This window comes from Labrus bergylta, chromosome 21 (genome assembly GCF_963930695.1).
Source record: "Labrus bergylta chromosome 21, fLabBer1.1, whole genome shotgun sequence".
Lineage (NCBI taxonomy): Eukaryota > Metazoa > Chordata > Actinopteri > Labriformes > Labridae > Labrus > Labrus bergylta.
The window spans coordinates 7,570,367-7,589,581 of NC_089215.1; the positions used below are offsets into that span (position 1 = coordinate 7,570,367).

General features: G+C 42.2%; 1 protein-coding gene across 1 annotated transcript in view; it reads left to right on the forward strand.

The window, feature by feature from the left end:
• The window catches only part of LOC109992202 (disintegrin and metalloproteinase domain-containing protein 12), an 80,596-nt gene that overhangs the window by 57,325 nt on the left and 4,056 nt on the right, over positions 1-19,215 (forward strand). Inside the window, exons 11-21 of the mRNA XM_020644728.3 lie at positions 197-345; positions 7,434-7,611; positions 10,295-10,384; positions 11,253-11,448; positions 11,587-11,695; positions 12,016-12,214; positions 13,388-13,465; positions 14,853-14,961; positions 16,611-16,746; positions 16,826-16,937; positions 18,026-18,271. Of these exons, the coding sequence (XP_020500384.1) occupies positions 197-345; positions 7,434-7,611; positions 10,295-10,384; positions 11,253-11,448; positions 11,587-11,695; positions 12,016-12,214; positions 13,388-13,465; positions 14,853-14,961; positions 16,611-16,746; positions 16,826-16,937; positions 18,026-18,271 (1,602 nt within the window). The remainder of the gene's footprint in view (positions 1-196; positions 346-7,433; positions 7,612-10,294; positions 10,385-11,252; positions 11,449-11,586; positions 11,696-12,015; positions 12,215-13,387; positions 13,466-14,852; positions 14,962-16,610; positions 16,747-16,825; positions 16,938-18,025; positions 18,272-19,215) is intronic.

Genomic DNA, 19,215 nt, shown 5'->3' on the forward strand with positions numbered 1-19,215 from the left:
AGTCTGTTTTTAATTATCTTTTGTTTGCAGAACCGTAAACTGAGCAGATTTTATTATGGTATGGTTCATGTAGCGTCATGTCTAGCCTAGAAATAAACTTGAGTAATCAGACTCGTAGGGTTAAGAGCTTTTTGATCAAATATTCTTGTAATGAAATGGCAATTCACTTTCTGCATGATTGATCATTTTTTTGAAGGACCATTCGGACAACCCCCTGGGTGCTGCAGTCACACTTGCCCATGAGCTCGGACACAACTTTGGAATGAACCATGACACGCCAGAGAGGGGATGTGGTTGCAGAGTCACAGTGGATCGTGGAGGCTGCATTATGACTCCCTCCACGGGGTGAGTCACATTTTCTATCTTGACAATTAAAAGTCAATAGATCTTTAAACTGGCTGACTCTTCACTGCAATATGAAGGATTCTGGGAGTTTTATTACAGCTATTTTCCCTTTTTCCCCCTCAAGACGTACACTTTCATGCACTGCTTCAGTGCACTCCAGGGTCGCTTTTGTTTCGGCTTCATAAAAACAATTTGAAATGCATCATCTTAATGTCAGATTGTCAGTAATTACAATAATTTATTAACCTATTAGAAAACAGCCAGTGTTTCTGCAGAGATCCCAGATAGTGATCATATGTAAACATTCATACACATGCTCTCTATTTGTAATTAGTTTTCTGACAAGCGGTGAGAAAATAAAGCTGTTGAAATGTTGAGCCGTTGGGTTAAAGGCAGATTCAACAGCTGTAGTAATGCTCTGGGGCAACATGACTCATTCTGAATGGGAATCAGTGCTGGTGCATGCCCAAAACATTACATTAGATATATTTCCTAAAACAATCTATAATAGACATTTCTTTAAAGTGCTGAAACCGTCTAATGCACCTGTGATTCACAAAAGATATGTTACCAGAGCTTGTGAGTGAGCCATAGTAATTTCTTGTGCAAATGACAAATAAGTCGACTTCAATGTGTTGTCTTTAAAAAGATATCAATGGAGGTGTAGTTTGTAAATAGTTACTTACCATGGGTTGTAATGTCCAACGTCTTGTAGTAGACTGAACAGAGGGATGAAATCTTCTGGGCGGAAACACTCAGAACCGGTTCAAACCCAAGGTTTAGTGGTCTGTGGGAGCCTCAGATTAGTGTTTATGCTGGAAACATCCCTTTGTATTTGGTTTGGACCAGATCCATGAAAAACTGGGGAACACTATTCTCGATTATAGACACATAAAACAGCACAGAAGACAGTTTATAAATAACCCTGACTGAGGCTAACCCTGGATAAGGACAGTGTCCTAAAATTGGCAACAAGATAAACCCATAAAAAGGTAAGGATAGTAAAGCTTTCGTCTTTTAACTTCCCTGTCAGTTCATGTCGCTCTCTTTTCTTTCTTATTCACAGAAAGTTAGAGTGATTCTATTCTTTGACACATATGCAACTTTAATGTTGGAAAATCTCTCTGCTGGTTGAATAAATAGTTAAATACCTTTGAAAACTGTCTATTATACAGAGTTTATGTATGGAACACTCATCCACTCTTTGTTGAAGAGCTAAATCTGAAGTAGTTCAAAGCAGTGTAGCATTGTGGCAGTGTAGTTTGAAGCAAACAGTGAGAAATAAAACAAAGGCATGAATGTTTTGCTTTTTTGGGACAGTGTTTTTTTTTATTCCAGCTGTCAAAAGAAAGCCCTTAGTATCAAAATTATAATTTCTACACCTCTTAAATGCCCCAGGTTGCTGTTCTGCTATTTAATCCAGGATTAAGGAAGCAACTCATTTGAATAAGGATGTTTAGGAACCATGTATCCCCTCATTCTACTTCCTTGGTTAATTCCAGGTCAGCACCAAACACTGTGCCTGAGGCGGTACAACATCTCCCATGGGTCTAGCTCAAACCCCACGCAGTTCCACGCTTTCAAATGCCATGTGGCCACACAAATGAGCTCTGTTGCAATCACCTGAATGTTGTTCATCACCCAGCAGCTACAGTTATTTGTTTACAGCATTCACTGCCATGTTTTTCTAGGCAACCCACCAGCTCTTTTCAAAGCACAATGTGATTATACAGAATGCCTCTTCACAAGGCCGGGACTTGGATGAGTACAAAAGCCCCAATGATTACCAGTCCCTGCATTCAGTAATTGAAAGTACTTGCTAAACTCGCCTGCACTTAGTCATTGAGGAGTCTCTTGTGTTACTTTTTCTGCTGTTTTTATTGATCTTTCATGTTGCTTAAAAAGAGCACAGAAAAGCATTCAATCTCATTTGTTCAGACATAGACCCATCAACCTCTCGTGGCCTTGCTCTGGCTCCAGGAATTGAACAGAAAAGATAATAAGATCCAGTTCATCATTATTATACTGGATTTCAGAGGGTTATGGGGTGGTGTTGGGGGCAGTAAAACTACTTGCTGTCCCACTGCCAGCTGCACATCTGCAACGAGCATTGCTTGTTTCCTGTTCACATTGGTCACGGCCAATTGTCGCATCCCCCTCTCCATCCATCTCTCCATCCCTCCATTAGCTTTTAATGAGAACAGGCTGGTGTCTCTCATCCTTGGAGATATTTGAGTCTTAAAACACTCACTGAGGAACACACACACATAAGAACTGAGCTGCTGCTTAGAACGCATATACCAGGATGATACAAAGTTGCACAAAAAAATAAAAGAGGGACCAAAACAGGAACTCCACATGGTTCTATACTTGGTCCCCTTCTCCTCAGTTTTAATGGGCCCCTTCTTGGTTTGTTGGTCTTCTTTAAGATGTGTTAACTATTGTGCTTTTGCCAAGTCTATTGCTTTGTTCTTTAAACGACAAATGTAACTTTTTACCACCATTGCTAGGAGACAAAATTGGTGCCTGTTTAGTGGCATTCAGGGGGACAACAACAAAAATATAGAGCTGGGACATAGGAGCATGACAAAAGAGAGTCAGACCACCAGTTATAAAAATGTTAATTAAAAACACTTCTGAGATGTATAGCCCAGAGATTTAATTTCAAACAGCTGTGAAAAAGCTGCATCAATTTTGTGCTGACCGAATATTTAGTTAGATTAGATTATAATTGTATCATCTGCATACAACCATCAAGCCATCAAGCACAATCCCTTAAATTAGTTGCACAGCTGTTTGAAATTAAATCCCTGGGCTATGGTGGTAAAAAGTTACATGTTGAGAGAATTTAATTTGTGATCAGAATTTCTTAAATCTAATAAACAGTTATAGATCGGTTGTGAATTCCATGATAGTAATATGTAAATCATACTTTCATATTTTCCTTCAAAGACAGTCGCACAAGCTGAGATGGACAGCAAGACTCCAGGGTGCATTATTAAGACATGGTTCAGTCACTCATTGGTAAGGCCCTAAGTAAAATGATGAGTGCAGTGCGTGATTCAGACAGAGATTTGATATATTTCCCTTGTCATAAAATAATCAGGAATCACAGAAAGCGAGTCACAGTCAAAGGCATGCAATGGAAATGTGACCCGTGCCCCACTGAAGAACAGGAACTCTCAAATATGCCTTGTTTAATTGGGTCCATAGGGAAATCAAAGTGAAAATGCTCTTCAGTATCCACAACTTTAGGCCAGACTGACTGGCACCAAAGGCCACAGCAGATCATATCACTTAATGTCATCGCCCTGAGCTCAAGCTGTACATGAACAAAGGAAGCCGTAAAATGAATATTAAATGTGTAGTGAATCACTATGGTTTTGAATTACTTAGGCAAGTATGAAATATTTGTCAAAGCTAAAGCTGTCACAGTCAGGTTTGAATCAGCTTTTGTTCATTTGTGTGCCAGATAATCAAGGTCTTCAAGAATGTTATAAAACTATTAGAACTGACTGAAGTTACAGACACTGTCAGTATTTGTGCATATATAGTTTTTTCTCTTAAAATGGTTCCAGGGATTGGGTTAAATGTTTTTGGCAAAAGCATCACTAATAGTCCAGCAATCTGCATCATTGCTTGATCTGTGTTTTATGGCTGAAAAGTTGTGACAAACTATCTGTGTAGGATGTTCTCTGTGGTTTGTGTGATCTGAACCACAAGGACAAAGTGGCAAGGAGGAGAGAGCCCTGCCCAGCTAAATTTGGGTTAAATGGCTCACTTGATTTTAATGTGATACTTTGCCTTAAGAGTATTCTAATCGCTGGTGAAAATGAGTTTTGATTCATGGATTATACTCTGCAGCGAAATTCTGTATAAACATGACCTTCACAGGTTGGGAATGTAACATTTTAACAAGAAATGTGTGAAGTGGCTGCAGTGCTCTGGCTGGACTGAATTTCGTAGCATTCTTTTGATCTACAAAAACGTCTTGCTGTATTTATGCCTTCCTTTTAACTTCTTGATCCCATAAAGATCTTTTGGGGGAGATGCTTGCGACAAAAAAATATTGTATCATCAAGTTGTAAATAACGATTTTCAATACCCCAATTTGCTGCAGACCTCTGGAAAAAAGATATCCTGTTTTACATGAATTCTTATGATTCTTCAAATCTTCAAATTTGATTGACAAGTTTGATTAGAAAAAACAGCAGGTAAAGTGAAAGTAGGAACTGAAAAAAGACAACAGTGAATAGAAATATATTCAGATTTTCCATTCAATCTGTGTTAAAAGTCTTTACTTAACACTTCTTCTCTACCTCTCCACATAAAATGTGGGTCACGGTTCATCTCTCCCCACGTCGAGCAGCAGGGCTGATAGACACTGAACAGCCTTGAGCTCTGTCGGTACAGTCACAGTGTGGGGTAGATCATAGGGGCCTGTAATAGATATGGGAGTGATTCGTTATCACCAGACCTCCCACAGATCCATTAAAGCCTTGTTTTGCCATGGCTGCAATTTAGTACCACTGATTGCTTTGTACACTCTTATCTATCAACCATCCACTGAAGCACCTCTGAAGAGCCAGCTGTCTTACCCTGACTGCGGGTAAGAGATTGAGACGAAAAAAAAAGAACGCAGAACTGATCTGGAACTGGAGCACAACCAGGCAGACAACAATGCAGAAAAAAAAAGTGAACAGTTTAAAGGCCAGGGAGAGATGAACCTCATTCTTTGGAAACACAGAACCAGATGAAGAGAAGGTCACAGAGTCATTCTGGGTTTCTTCTTTTGAGGTGGTGGCCCAGACTCCCACGGGTAGAGTGGTTGTCTAATGTATCTGTAGTCCGCCATGAGCCCCAGATGTGCCCACTGTGACTGGCCCTGGCTGTTTAGTCGCCTTAGGGAGTGCAGCTGCTAAATGCCATCCACTGTAACTCATGGATGCCTCTGCCTTTAACAGCCATTATTCCTCCTCCCAACCCCAGACCGTTGCAGGGTAGACCAATTATTTCTGTATTGCCTCTCATAAAGAACAGCTGGATCCCGAGCCACACATGTTTCCTTAAGTCCCCCCCCCCCCCCCCCTGAAAAAGCAGGGATGTGAGTGTTTGTCATGGATTGTATTGGCTGGTAACTGAAGATCAGGGCTGAGTTCATGGAAATTGAATAAATGCAGCAACTTGAGCAAGCAATTTTGGCTCTGGCTTTGGGGGCAAAGAGGAAATCAACAACAGCAGTTGCTAAGGAAGTGGTCCGCCTGTTGAACAGCAGCCTTGACAGCTGTTCATCATAGCAAGATGTCAAGGGGTGCTGAAAGAGGAGGAGTGGGGAACAGGGCGCAATAATGGCTGTTATTACAGCTTTTCCTTATTGCTATTTCCTTTTGCCATTTCATGTCATTACAAATCCATTCTGATCTTTTGCTTTAATCCAGATTGGCTAGAGATCTGCTTTGCGGTACCCCACTCTCACCTAAATCGACCTTACAAAGTATTGATGTAGGAGAGCAGTGGGGTATGTGTTTCAGGGGAGGGGGTCAGCAGCAGGAGCTGATGTAAGCCGCCTTCGCACAGGATGGGAAATCAGAGGCAAGCCGTGAATGAGGTCATGTCAAAACATTCACAGAGTGCCATGACATGTTTAGAGCCGTTATAGATGTGGAACCCAATCAGAGGAAAACACACTTTGAAAGGGTTGTCGACATTGAGCTATATTGAAATGCATCCAAACTCTGCGGAGAAAGAGTTTTTTTTATTTTTTTTTATAGCTTCTATACTAATTCAGCCAATGGAGCTTAGTTCAAGGCTCTGCTGAAAAAACAACAACAACAAGGCCATTGCATTTAATCTCATTTATCAGTCATAGAAACACCTCAATGAACTGCCAATAACCGGCTGCAAAGGATGCTTATATATCACTGAATGAGACCACATTTGCTCCGGTTGAGTATGAATTCTATGCAAGAACTTCCCTCGACACATGCTTATTGTAAGTATAACCAATTGTCGTGAAACCTCGACATGTTTACTGCCCTTTCAGAACTGTCATTCTCTAGAAAACAATCGGCTCAAAAGATAACCCGCCAATTTCCCTTTCTGACGTTCAAGAAAATACATCCTTAACTGAATATATGGTATGTGTTTGGTTTACTCTGCAGGATGTTTGCCTATCTGGACTGTATTTGCTGCTCTGAATCGTTAATGACTCAGAAATTGTCCCTTTTATATAAAAAACAAAAAAATCAAAAATCACTAAAGTTACTGCCGAACAAAGGTTTATGAGCAGACTGTGTCCACAGGTCTTCTCTGGCCAGCTGTTGGGTGGGTTGTGCTTGTTGAAAGATACATTTGAGGATCCAAGCTGACCTCATGTTGTCTCATGCCTGGACTCATCTGCGTGGACGAAGAGCAAGGCCAGATTGAAGTGGGAATATTACGTACAGTCTCAGCCGCCCTAGCCTTGTTAGGCTGAATTTTATGGTGTGGGTGGAGGTATTAAAAAATCTCATATGGTGCTTTATTATCACGAGCCACATTGAGAACACAAGATAAAATCTGCACATACTCATGCACACTTCACACAGACACACACGCACTGTCATCGAAGGCACTATATTATCACAGAAAAAGCTCAATAAAGCCACATGAGGTCTGTAACAAAGCTCTTGGCAGACAGAGCCCGGAGCGGTATGTTTTCCCCACAGAGCAGACCACCCCCTCTGTCCGCTCCAAAAACAATATTAAAAACACACCATCCCTTCTTTCTCCCAAATTTATGGGTGTTGAAATTCTTGCGAAGGAAGCACTTTTTGGTTTCAGCTTTTATGAACCCTTGTCTCACAAAAAAAAAGCGTCATATCAGATCTTTCTCTTTCTCTCTGGGGAGCAAAGACGTCAGCACTGTTTGCATGCTGATGGAGCTCTGGAGAGTTTCCTTGGCTCTGGTGGTAAATTGATTTTGTGATTAGCAGCAATTAGCACTGATTAAATCAGACCAGAGAGGACTCCTTCAGGAGAGGGGGGGGGGGGTGTCTGTTGTCCTCTTTCTCTTTGTGTCACTCAGAAATATGTCTTCTGCCTCACAGGTATCCTTTCCCCACGGTGTTCAGCAGCTGCAGCAAAAAAGACCTGACAGCCAGTTTTGAAAAAGGCGTCGGGATGTGTCTGTTCAACATGCCCGAGGTCAAGGTGCTCTACGGCGGGCAGAAATGTGGCAACGGCTACGTGGAGGAGGGAGAGGAGTGCGACTGTGGAGAACTTGAGGTAAATGCGCTATAAATCTTGTCAAAGAAAATGTTTTTTTGTATCACAAAATTCTTAATTTAAGGCCTTTCTGCCAAAAGAAATAAATCTGTTCCATTTCTCCCTCCCATGAATCATTGTTAATTATGTTTCCCATGTTTGAGAAATAAAATAAGCAGAAGCGCTAGTTGGGGGAGGGCGGGCGGGGGGGGGGGTTATGTAGCATCCCTGACAGAAGCATGGCACGCAGCAACATTTCGTAAAGCAAAAACAAACAGTTCTACTCTGTTTCAAAGCCAGCGACGCAGAGCTCTCATAATGCAAACACTGGCTCCAGAAAATGAGCTTGGAGACGCGAGTGTGGATTTATTCTTTCTGTGCGCTGAGGAGGGGTTTGGGAGGAGATTTTGTCTTATGGTGATACAATTGTCTGAGAGGAAGTGTCACCGACAGTTTCACCCTGTCATCTGTTGAATTATTGAAAAGATTCTGCATTGGCGTTCACATATGATGATAGCACGCTGCGCTAACTGCTGCGACTGAAGGAAGATAAAACAGTCAATCGTGATGCAACTGACAATCAGCCAGAGGCAGGCTGACAGTTACATGAAATATAAAGGAGACTGCTCTTGTGATTTGGACGAATATTTCACATAGTATAATCAAGTACGTTAGAGAATGCCTTGTTTTCCTTCATGATTAGTTTACACCTTCATGCTCAGCAAGTGTTCGGGCTCCATTCAGGGTCGGGCTGAAAGTGGCCTTGTCCTAAGAAACAAAGAACCAGCATAAGCCCCGCTGGTCCGAGCCAGCAGCCATGATAAAGCTCTCCACAGAGTCATGCGACCTCATGCCAACCCAGGCCAGATCAGAGTGCTTCTCTCCTCCACCATTAAAAAGCCTCATTAAAAAGCCTGGGTCCCATTCCTCACAATCACAGGCTACTTCTTTTCAGCGCGTCTCCTCCGCCTCTCCTTTGACCCAGGGGACTATGGGAAAGGCCCCTTAATGGTTTTCAGGCCTGAGAGAAGGTGTGGACGGCCCGTCATGTCAGCTGTATCCCCTGCCAGCTCCATCCATCTACTTCTTCTAAGCTCTCACTTGCATTTGGCTGTACAGTCTATTCAGAGCCTATTCAGAGCCTTTGCCCGACCTAATTTACAGGAAGGAGAGGGAGCTGACCCTCAGGGGGGTCCGGTCAGTCATAGCTCTGTGTGAGATCATATATGCAGGAGCATACCTTCTATTGTTCCTGCTGGGCCTTGGTTGACTCTATATGAGAAGGCAGAAAGTTGTCGATTGGTGCGAAATGTTACAAGGGTGGTAAGTCAGGGACTGTGTGTCTCTGCCAAAATGGCTTTTTTTGAGTGCGGTCAGGATTTCTGTGCAATATTTCAACGTTAGCCACACCCAAAAGTAATGTCACAGTGTGTAAGAGTTCTCCGCAACTCACTTCAGCTAGGTGAGGTGTTGAACCACTAGTGGGCGCCAAAGATGTGATTTACAATTTGATCATTTTCCAAGTTAAAGTAGGAGGTCACTTTGGGCTGTAGCCCTTTTCACTTGTGAAAATATCTTATAGATTCCAGGACAGCCTCCTACTGAAATCTTCTCTAATTGCTTTCTCAAACACGTCCCTCCCATGAAGAGATTTACCCAATCAGACGGAAGGGGGGGGGGGTGGCAAGACATGATGTGAAAAGGATGCTGCAGAAGTCACTGTTATGTTTAAAACATATCCAAGATTGCAAACGGGGCAACAGAGTCACACGCTTTGAGGACAGTTTTTGACTTTATATCAGTTCGATGTGTAATTGGACCTATTCACGGTATAATCTTAAAGAGCTGAAAAGAAAATGCTGGCAAGCAGAAAAGAGTATAAAGCAGCAGAAGATCAAACCTGTCATGCACTAGTTGCAGGATTAACTTCATCACCCCAGCCCACTCCCTCATGGGGAAATATTGCTGCATTCACCCATCGACTCACCCCAATTTCTTGCAGAAAAATGTAACTATGGAAATGACTGGATAAAAGTCCGGATGACGTCAGGTGTAAAATTCAGCTAACCCTAAAAATATGAGAACATGTTCCAGAGTTTTGTTTATGTGGGAGGCAATCTGGGAAACTTTTTATGGTCCTGTTTTAGAATTCAATTTCCCATGATGAGCTAAATAAAAAACAGCCTTTTACTTCATTTCTGGTGTTTGATTGTGTACAACTAGTCTTTTTTTTTTTTTTTTTTACTCCTAAGAAGGTCAGATAGACTTTTAGTTAAAATAAGTTGTGTGCTTTTATTCTGTAACTTGAAAGTTTGTCTACATTTGGTATTATTTTTTTTGCTTCTTGAAACATTTTTATTTCTGCAGTGTGTTCATCCTCTGCTCATTTTTCTATATCATTCTCTATTAAGCTCATTTCAAAGTTCCAGGTGCCTCACTGTACTTGTTAAAAGCTGTCAGATGGAAACTTTTGTTGTTTCCAGAGAAATAAAAAACTGCTGTTTCCTTTCCTCTGTCGGGTTTCTTTAGCTGCTACAAACACAGCCCTGCTAAGGCTGCATCCTTTCTGATAGCTAAGCCTGAGCTTTTGCTCTGAGGTGAAACAGGATCTCTTTGTGCTGAGTTAATGCTCTTTTACCTTTGTTCCCCCCTCACTTACAATCCATTTCTCTCTTCTTTTTGTTCCTTTACTCTATATCCAAAGGAATGTATGAATCCCTGCTGCAATGCTACCACCTGCACTCTGAAGGGAGATGCTGTTTGTGCACACGGACAATGCTGCCAGGACTGCCAGGTAGAACATGTCATGCCGATTAGCTAGCTACACCAGATTTAAAAAAAAAAAAAAAAAAAGTCCTTTGGCCTTCTTCTAAAGGGGAACTAATGATTCATACAGCAAATTGTTTTAGATCCAAAGACCTATAGAAATGAGTCAACTGAAGGTTATGACATGTAAAGGGTAAAAGACATGTTCAGCATCCTCAAAAAAGTTCTTGTACTTTCAGAAAGAACTGGCTCTCTGCCTGGTACTTCTTTGGAACTACTAGAGTCCCTTTGGGAAAGTTATTTAAATGGAAACTAAGGATGGGCGAATAATTATTCATTTTTGAAGAAATCAGAAAAACAATCAATGCAATTATAATCTCATGTTATTATTTTATTATCGGTGTTGTAATACTACCCCCAGAAAGTTCCTGTAACACATCTGAAAGCGGTCTGCTAACCACCTTCAAAACAGAAGAATAGAAAAGCATGAGTGAAAGGACATTGGTGCTGTTAGATTCAGATCCTGAGAAAAATGCAGAGACTTTTGCATCCACCAAAAAGTTCTGTTTGGAACTCTCTTGAACAAATAATCAAAAATGATCTCAAATGAGAACATTGCCAGGTGAAACTAGCATATCATGAGTCTACACACTTTGACATGAAAATAAAGCTGACAGTTGTAAGAGTCAACAATCCTCTCTTCCCCTCATATCTGTCTGTGCCCACACAGGGTTTGGCTTTAGGAAATGGGATATGCAGGTTCATTGATTAATTGTCAGATAGTTCCCAGTGATGATCAAATAGTCATCTTGGCATGCTAATCCCTAATGGAAACAGAGCTTTTAGATTCACTGTAGTTCTTTGTCTCATTCCTTGCTGCCTACATTTGAATGCAGCTGAAGCCCGCAGGAACGCCGTGCCGTGAGTCCAGTAACTCATGTGACCTTCCCGAGTTCTGCACGGGTACCAGCCCTAACTGCCCCTCCAACGTCTACCTACACGACGGCCACGCCTGCCACAGCGTGGACGGCTACTGCTACAACGGCATCTGCCAGACCCACGAGCAGCAGTGCATCACACTGTGGGGCCAAGGTATGTGTAAGAGAAGCCGCCTTACCGGCTCACACTCTTCGTGACTGGTTCAATATTGGTCACCAGCTTCTATTTGATTCGTTGTATTTATGTAATTATATATTTACGTTGTATATTATGTGTTATATATTTATGTAGGAGCAAAACCAGCTCCGGGTATCTGCTTTGAAAGAGTCAACTCAGCAGGAGACCCCTATGGCAACTGTGGCAAGGACTCCAAAGGCTCCTTTGCCAAATGTGAAGCTCGGTAAGACTTGACATTCGCCCGGAAACGAATGAACTATTCTCGATTTAAAAACAAGTGACAGCTTAAACAAGAGAAGTTATAATTAATAGCAGCTCTAAATGAAGGTGACAGAGTCAGTTTGTGAAATGCAGAAAGTTCCACAATGTCTCAGGTGATTGTGTGAGAACAGCACAAACAAGCTGCCTGTTCTGCTCTATACCCATAATTGGACAGCAAGAGTGAAGGAAAAATAATTGCATATTTACACATTTGGGGAAACAGTGGTGTGTTATTCAATTATCAGATTGTTTTTCTCTCCGTGGTTGTTTCTTTTTTTGCAGAGATGCTAAATGTGGCAAAATCCAGTGTCAAGGAGGAGCTAACCGCCCAGTAATTGGTACCAACGCTGTTTCCATAGAAACAAACATCCCCTTGCAGGAAGGCGGGAGGATTCTGTGCAGAGGAACACACGTCTACCTGGGGGATGACATGCCCGACCCCGGTCTGGTGCTCACGGGGACCAAGTGTGGAGATGGAATGGTGAGCGCTGCTTAAATACAGCTGGCACTGAATTGAGTTGTTTTGCATGTTTATATGCAACACAACTCAATTCAACAGGCAACCTACCCACAAGCAGTGGTGGAGAAGTTCGTTGGTTGTTTTTTTTTCTGCTCCACTAAAAATATCAGGGGGATATGTTAGTGCTAAATTGTGTTTTTCACCTGCCTATATCTACATTTAAAGATTTATTGGTAGTTTGAACCATTTCCTCTTCCAACAGTGGCATCTGGAACATTCCTAGAAAACATTGTAGTCTCCTTTTTCTATTCCATTTTCCCCTTCAAATTGATAATTTATTGAGCTTAAGTGTAAAGATAGAACCACAACAAGGCTTTTTTTGATATCTTCAGATCTTTGGCTGAACCTTTGAATATATTTACATAGATTGCTGACTTCAGATTGTGCCCACCATCCACTCATCACAGCAACAAAAAACGTTTTCGCGACTTGTTTTTAACCAGACTTTAAAACATATAGAGGCTATGAAATCCCCAAACCACAAATAAACATGTATGAAGACTGCATGAAAACATAACATAGATATAGATTTCCTAAATAATTGAACGTAAGAATGGAAAAATTGAGGCGTCAGACAGGCCATGACTAAGACGTTCTTCAGGGTGTGTCCTCTAGTCACTTTAGCCTCCCACACTTAATTGACTTAACATTATTCAGCCTATTTGGCATCTTTCAGAGGTCATCAATTCACTCATTGGTCACTCCAATGATACAGTTAATCCATTTAGTCTAATTTACTTCTCTGTGAGTCTCCACCCTGAAGGAGGATCCAGCCTCAGCCTTCATCTGTCAAAGACCCTGGCATCACTGTGTGTGCGTGCGTGCGTGCGTGCGTGCGTGCGTGCGTGCCCAATGCTGCCAAGTTCATCTCTGCTGTCTGACTGGGTGTCTCAGGGTGTGGAGACTCGAAGGCGCCCGCAGTCTAGCCTGCATAACTTTTAAAAAGCAGTTTTTTAATAAGTTTGGAGTGTTATTTTATTTGTATTTTTTAAAACTGATGTGGTGAATCTGTAGCAAATTAAAAGAAACAGAGAGCTGAATCATTTACTCTTGAAACATGAAAGGTTTCAAAGATTACTGAAATGGGTTTTGAACTCACACTGTCATTTTTTTAAATGTCTTTCTCTGCCTCAGATGTGTCTGAACCGTCAGTGCCAGAATGTCAGTGTTTTCGGTGTGCACGATTGTTCAGCCAAGTGCAGCAGTCGGGGGGTGAGTACAGCAGCCTTTTTCCTACCTTTGTCCACCTGAACTGATTGCTCTCTATCTCTACCAGTCCCTAGCCAGAATTAGCTGTTAACTTAATATCTCATTCCCTCCTCACACAGAAGCTCATTTTGCCTGTAATTTGCTCAAAAAGTCCCCAGTATACGCCGGTAAGGGAGCCATTACACGGCCTCACAATCAATCATTCTGGTTGCTGAAAGGTTCAATCAATTAGACATAATGGCTTCATTCATGCTCCGCTTTGAGTGCCATTCATCATACTCTCAGGCAGTCGTCCTTGTCCCCAAAAACTATATCGAAATCTGAAGGCCAGGCTTTCTTTGGCCAAATGGTGGCACACAGTTTGACTTTGAGAGAGGGGAGCATGGTTATTGGATTTTCTTTTAAATACCACCAGACAAACGTCTATGGGTGGGCCTGTTTGAGATGAAATATGTGGCTTTGTGGTATTGCCCTTAAATCCACTGGTAGGTCTCAAAAGGGTTTAACGGCGACATCTCAATCAAAGCTACAGAGGAAACTTTTTTTATTGTCTCTTAAAATGTAACATCACCACTTATTATACGGCCGTATTTGTTTTTCTAGTTCCAATTAAGACATATCTATAAAGCTGTTAGGACAGTTTTACTCACAGAAATAAAAAAAGATGTTGCTCCTGGAGGAGACAGGACAACTCTGCATGCCAGGATTAGATCAAGATGTTGCCTTGGAAAAAGGCCCTCACCTGCTCCACATTACCCTGCTGGGAAATCCTTGTAGAATTTACAATTCCTGTTCTCTCTGCAGGACAGGAAGGCAAGGAAAAAGAGAAAAAAAAAAAGTGGAATAAGGCAAAAAAAAAAAAAAAAAGTTTTTATACAAGATGCCTTTTAATGTTGGGGCCTTGCAGGGATCGCTTGTGGTTGAATCTGAAAAAACTCAGTGCAGCACAATGGACTAGAGTTCATAAAACAAACACAATACATCTACAGAGAATAATCTTTTAATCATCCATTAGTCTCTAAAAGCTATTGCAAGCAAAAATCTTAAACACTGATTGATTTGTCTGATCCCCAAACATGAGGATAAGCTGCCTCTTTTTTCAAATACAGTAGATTAATTATTATATTTACAGAACAATAATGAGTAGATTAATCCATTTTGAAAATGATCATTAGCTGAGACCCGGGTGTTATTATAGTCTGCATCCAATTTCATAGCCATAACTCATCTGTCACTATTAGTAAATGCACTGCAGCCCAATGAGAGCAGAAGCTGCATATTAACAGAGTGTACTGTTAGGCATATGCTCAAATGTAGCATGAAACAGAAAAGCTGGTGATTGTGATTTTAGGCTCATCTAACAGGTAATCGGCCCTTCAATGTCCTGCAGGTGTGCAACAACAACAAGAACTGTCACTGTGAGGCTCACTGGGCGCCGCCTTTCTGTGACAAGACGGGCTTTGGAGGGAGCGTGGACAGTGGACCCATTAGATTAGCAGGTAGGTCAACCAAAGGGCCAATCCTATTGAAGCTCTTTACATGGCTGTGTTGAATACTCACATCCGATTGGTCAATTGAGGGAAATTTAAAGTGTGATGTTTCTCTAAAACAGATCTTTACCATGAAGATAGACAGTTGCTTGTTGATCACAGACATTGGGCGGCTAAATCTGAGAGAAAAAGCTGGCTACCACAGAGAAATAAAAACAGCTGAAGACGGCACATAAAGTAAACACAAAGCAGAGCACGATATGGAATATGACAGTTATTTGGCAGAAAACATCAATCAAGTGCGGCTGTGATTCTTTCAGCTGAGTTCACCTTGTCCAATATCATTAGCGGAAATGTTAAATGTGAGCTAGAACAGCTGAGAAGGCTGATTTTAAAGAGGCTCCAGTGCCGTAGAAGCAGTACCGTTCAGTCTAAGGGACATTTTTTTTGGTTATAGAAATAATATCTTTTGTATTTATTTTGTTTTTATTACACTGTTTTTTTTTTTTTACACAGATAAACAAAATGAATCAATTAAACTTGAAATGTACTGCCATACAGATTTATGCAAACTGACTTACAAAATAATGAACATGAAATTGGGATCCATCATCTTCTAAAGATAAAGGAAGGATGTGCAAATAAATAAACAGAGCATAAATCAAGTATCTCCTCTGTAAATGTCTCTCTGAGTCATGACTGTCTACAATGAGGGAGAAGCCTGAGTCCCGCTGGCTGTGTTGTTGTTAGAGCTGTGTTTACATCAACTTTACATTGCACTGGAAGGCTGACTCCTCCCCTTGAGTGTAAAAGCTGTTTTAGTCAAAGACTAGAGAGAAGAAGAATAACATACTCACTGCTTATTTTGATGTCACGGAACAATTTTATATCACGGCCAGACCGTGTCAATTAATGTGCAATTTGAAGCTGTGAGCTAACTAAAGTGTGCTAACATTAGCCTGCGAACACAACGCTGCTGCAGGCCATGGGCAATTGCAGCTCGAGCAAAAGACAATTTTTGCCCACCGCTTGCGCTTAATGATGCCTAATCATGGTGGGTTCCATTGGAAAACTCCTTCATGTGAAGGCGAGTGGAGAGGGGGTTGAAGGTGTGTCGCTGGAGGAGAGCGGAGGCTTCATTATGGCAGAGATGTGGCCAGACAGCAATTTGTTTTGGTTTCATGCTGGTGCTCAAGGGCGACGTCTACTGGTTGCACGTTCTTCCTTTAAAATAAAAGTATGCAAATGAATAAGTACAAAAGAATAAAACACAAAAAATGATGATTATGTGAATTAAGAATAAATAGTGGTTTAATATAGTACTTGTTTTCTTGTATCAAATTTGATTTAAAAGTTCTGGTCAGAAACTTTCCTTCTTAACATAAATAACAAATCAAAAGAAAAGCTTTAATCAAAGAAATGTGTATTTTTAAAATATTAATGTTTCGGTGCAGTGGAATCACAGGATGACTCGCTTTTGTTTTCAGAGCGTGCGCATGTGATGATGTATGAGTCGTCTTTGAGTCCTGCTTTTTCTTACATACTTAATGGTTTCTTCTAAATTTGTTTGGGGCTGGGCAGATTATTTATACATAATACAATACAATACAATAATAGAAACCAATCACTCGATCAATCCTTGTGTGTTTCCCGAGCAGACAGCAGGAATCTGACTGTGGGCATCCTGGTCGCTCTCCTCACTGTCCTGGGAGCGGCTCTGATCATCTGCATCAAGAGGAAAACCCTCCTCGGCCTCCTCTTCACCAGCAAGAAGAACCATCTGGAGAAGCTCAGGTAATTCATTTTAGAAACACCGTCATTGAATCATTTGTAAATATCACAGAATATGTTTAATTCATTCTTTCTTCTCCAGATCTGTGAGCGGTGCGATCAGCGGACCATCCCCTCTTAACCAGCCCCCGTCGGCGAGCACGTCTCCGTCACGGCCAGCTCCGCCCGTCCCCCACGGCGCCACCATCTTCAAGGTCACTACGACACATGTCTTAGTCGACAAGCCGTCCACGGACACACAGATTAGACATGTTCAGGACGGTATCTGACTTTAAACGAACGCAGGATCAACCGGCGCTCTGTAATGCTCTTCACATATCATCCTCAGCAGGATTGACGTGTTGTTTTCACACAAATGGCAGCTCATTCAAATCCAATTAAATCCTCCCTTCTGTTTGTGCACATGTGGAGGAGGTTGCGATAATGGAGTCTGCGCGTTCCTGACACTTGAATACATTTCTTTTCTGTAACAGCTGTCTGTTAAGACAGAAATTGATCATCTGCACATGAAGAATGTTTACTGGCTGCTCACTTCAGATGTAGAGTCATCCTGTTGCTGATAGTTGCATGTCTCCCCCTCCCCCCCTGTTATTCCTACATGCCCGTGTCTCTTAACTACTTTATTACTGCCTTGACATGCTTTATAATGGGAAGAGGCCTGTGATCGATCTCTGCAGCTGTGTCAGGACTGACATTTGCGATTCATGGTGGCACACAGTGGGTGAGGGGGGGAAAAGCTGTTGCGCATTAGCATGAGTTTGGTGTTTTCAGTTAGTCGCATGTGGTTTTCATTTGGGGTCAACGGTAAGAAGAGAAAGGATGTAAGGCTGTTTGATGTCAGCACAGTGTAGGTTAGGTCATTTTCCAGGCGGAGCGAGCTGCGTTAAACAGCCGTGGCCATGCTTTGTGTGCTGCATTGTGTGTGTGTGTGTGTGTGTGTGTGTGTGTGTGCACATCTGGCTGTGTCTTCATGCCTGACAGAGTCATTTCTTGGCTCTATTCTCTGTCTGACCGGTCTCAACAGGAGTGTGTGTGGGCTCTTTAGCTGCCTCCACCTTTGATTGAGGCCTTTTTTAAAGGTTACCTGAAGAGGAGTTTGAGGGGAAAAATTGAGCAAGCTAAAAAAAAAAAAAGGGGGGGGGAACGTTTGATTTATATATCTTTGACAACGTCAGGAAGACGAGCGCAGGAAGAGGAGATGGTTTAACATGACTGTTTCTGATAGGAAGCAGACGCTTTCTCTTCTGACCAACCCCTTTCTGTCTTTCATCTTCTTCTGCAGCCTCCTCACCGGGGGCCCGAGGCGCTGCTCCCACCAGCCCCTTACCCCTCCCACCACAGCCTGCACAGACTGCCCCTGTGCCCTCCAGTTCACCTCAGCCACCCGGTCCCCCTATCACTCACCTTGTCCCTCTCCCCCGGCCCCGTGCAGCCAAGACCTCCTGTGCCTCCGCCTCACATCCACGTCGCACCCCGCGGGGCGCCGTTTCGAAACACATCGCGCCATAACTCCTGCAGGATGGTCATGGTGAGTGAGTTCTCCGTTTCCACAGTCAGACACTTTTTATTTGATGATGTTAACATGCTGTAATTCCTCCGCCAGGTCCGGGTGAGACAGTTTTGTTCACTGCACCTTCAAATGGGTGTTTCTTTCATGGTTCTGGTGTGTCTTCTATACTGCATGCACGCTGACAGTTATTCACAGTCCCATAAAATAACGAGGTTAACCCAGGAGCTAGCCTCACCCAAGCGAAACTTCAATTCTGCGTTACAAAACCGCCACATAAATATTGAAAATGGAGCCAGACTTTCAGGGGACGGGCGGGGGAGGGACGGAAAAGATGAAACAGCAACTGGAGTGAGAAAGTGTGTCTAAATATCACATGGTGGCACATTTGCTGCCACTGGTGTTGGGCCGAGTTCAGCTCCTCGTGTTGCAAGGCTGTCAAAGCTGAGGGGGAGAGAATGGCAGAGGTTCCTGCTGTTAAATCCCTCTAACTCAGGGATTTTCAAAGACTCTTATTTGCCTTTAATCCGGTTTGACTTGTACTCTGTGGGAGAGTCAAGCAGAGAGTCGCAGAGAGAGAGAGAGAGAGAGAGAGAGAGAGAGGATATAATCGACAGAGAGAAAAGACAATACAGAGACAGAGGGGGGATGACGATAATAAGTTAGGGAATTGATGAAAAACATGAAAATCAATACGAGAGCCTGAAATATCCTTCAGCTTAACTAGTAGCCATTATCGACGGTTGATGTGGAACCTCTGCGTTGTCAAATCAGTGTACAAACACTCCTGCTAAATCCACCTTGAAGACGTTCGTTTTGATTTCAACTCATAATATTTTATATTTGCAGTCAAATCAGTGGAATTGTTCCCTCTCTGAAAGCAGTGTGAACTTGGTGGCGCTCACATCAACAAAAAAGTTTTAAAGCTGTCGTGTCACCATACGTTTATTTGCTTTTTGTTTTGA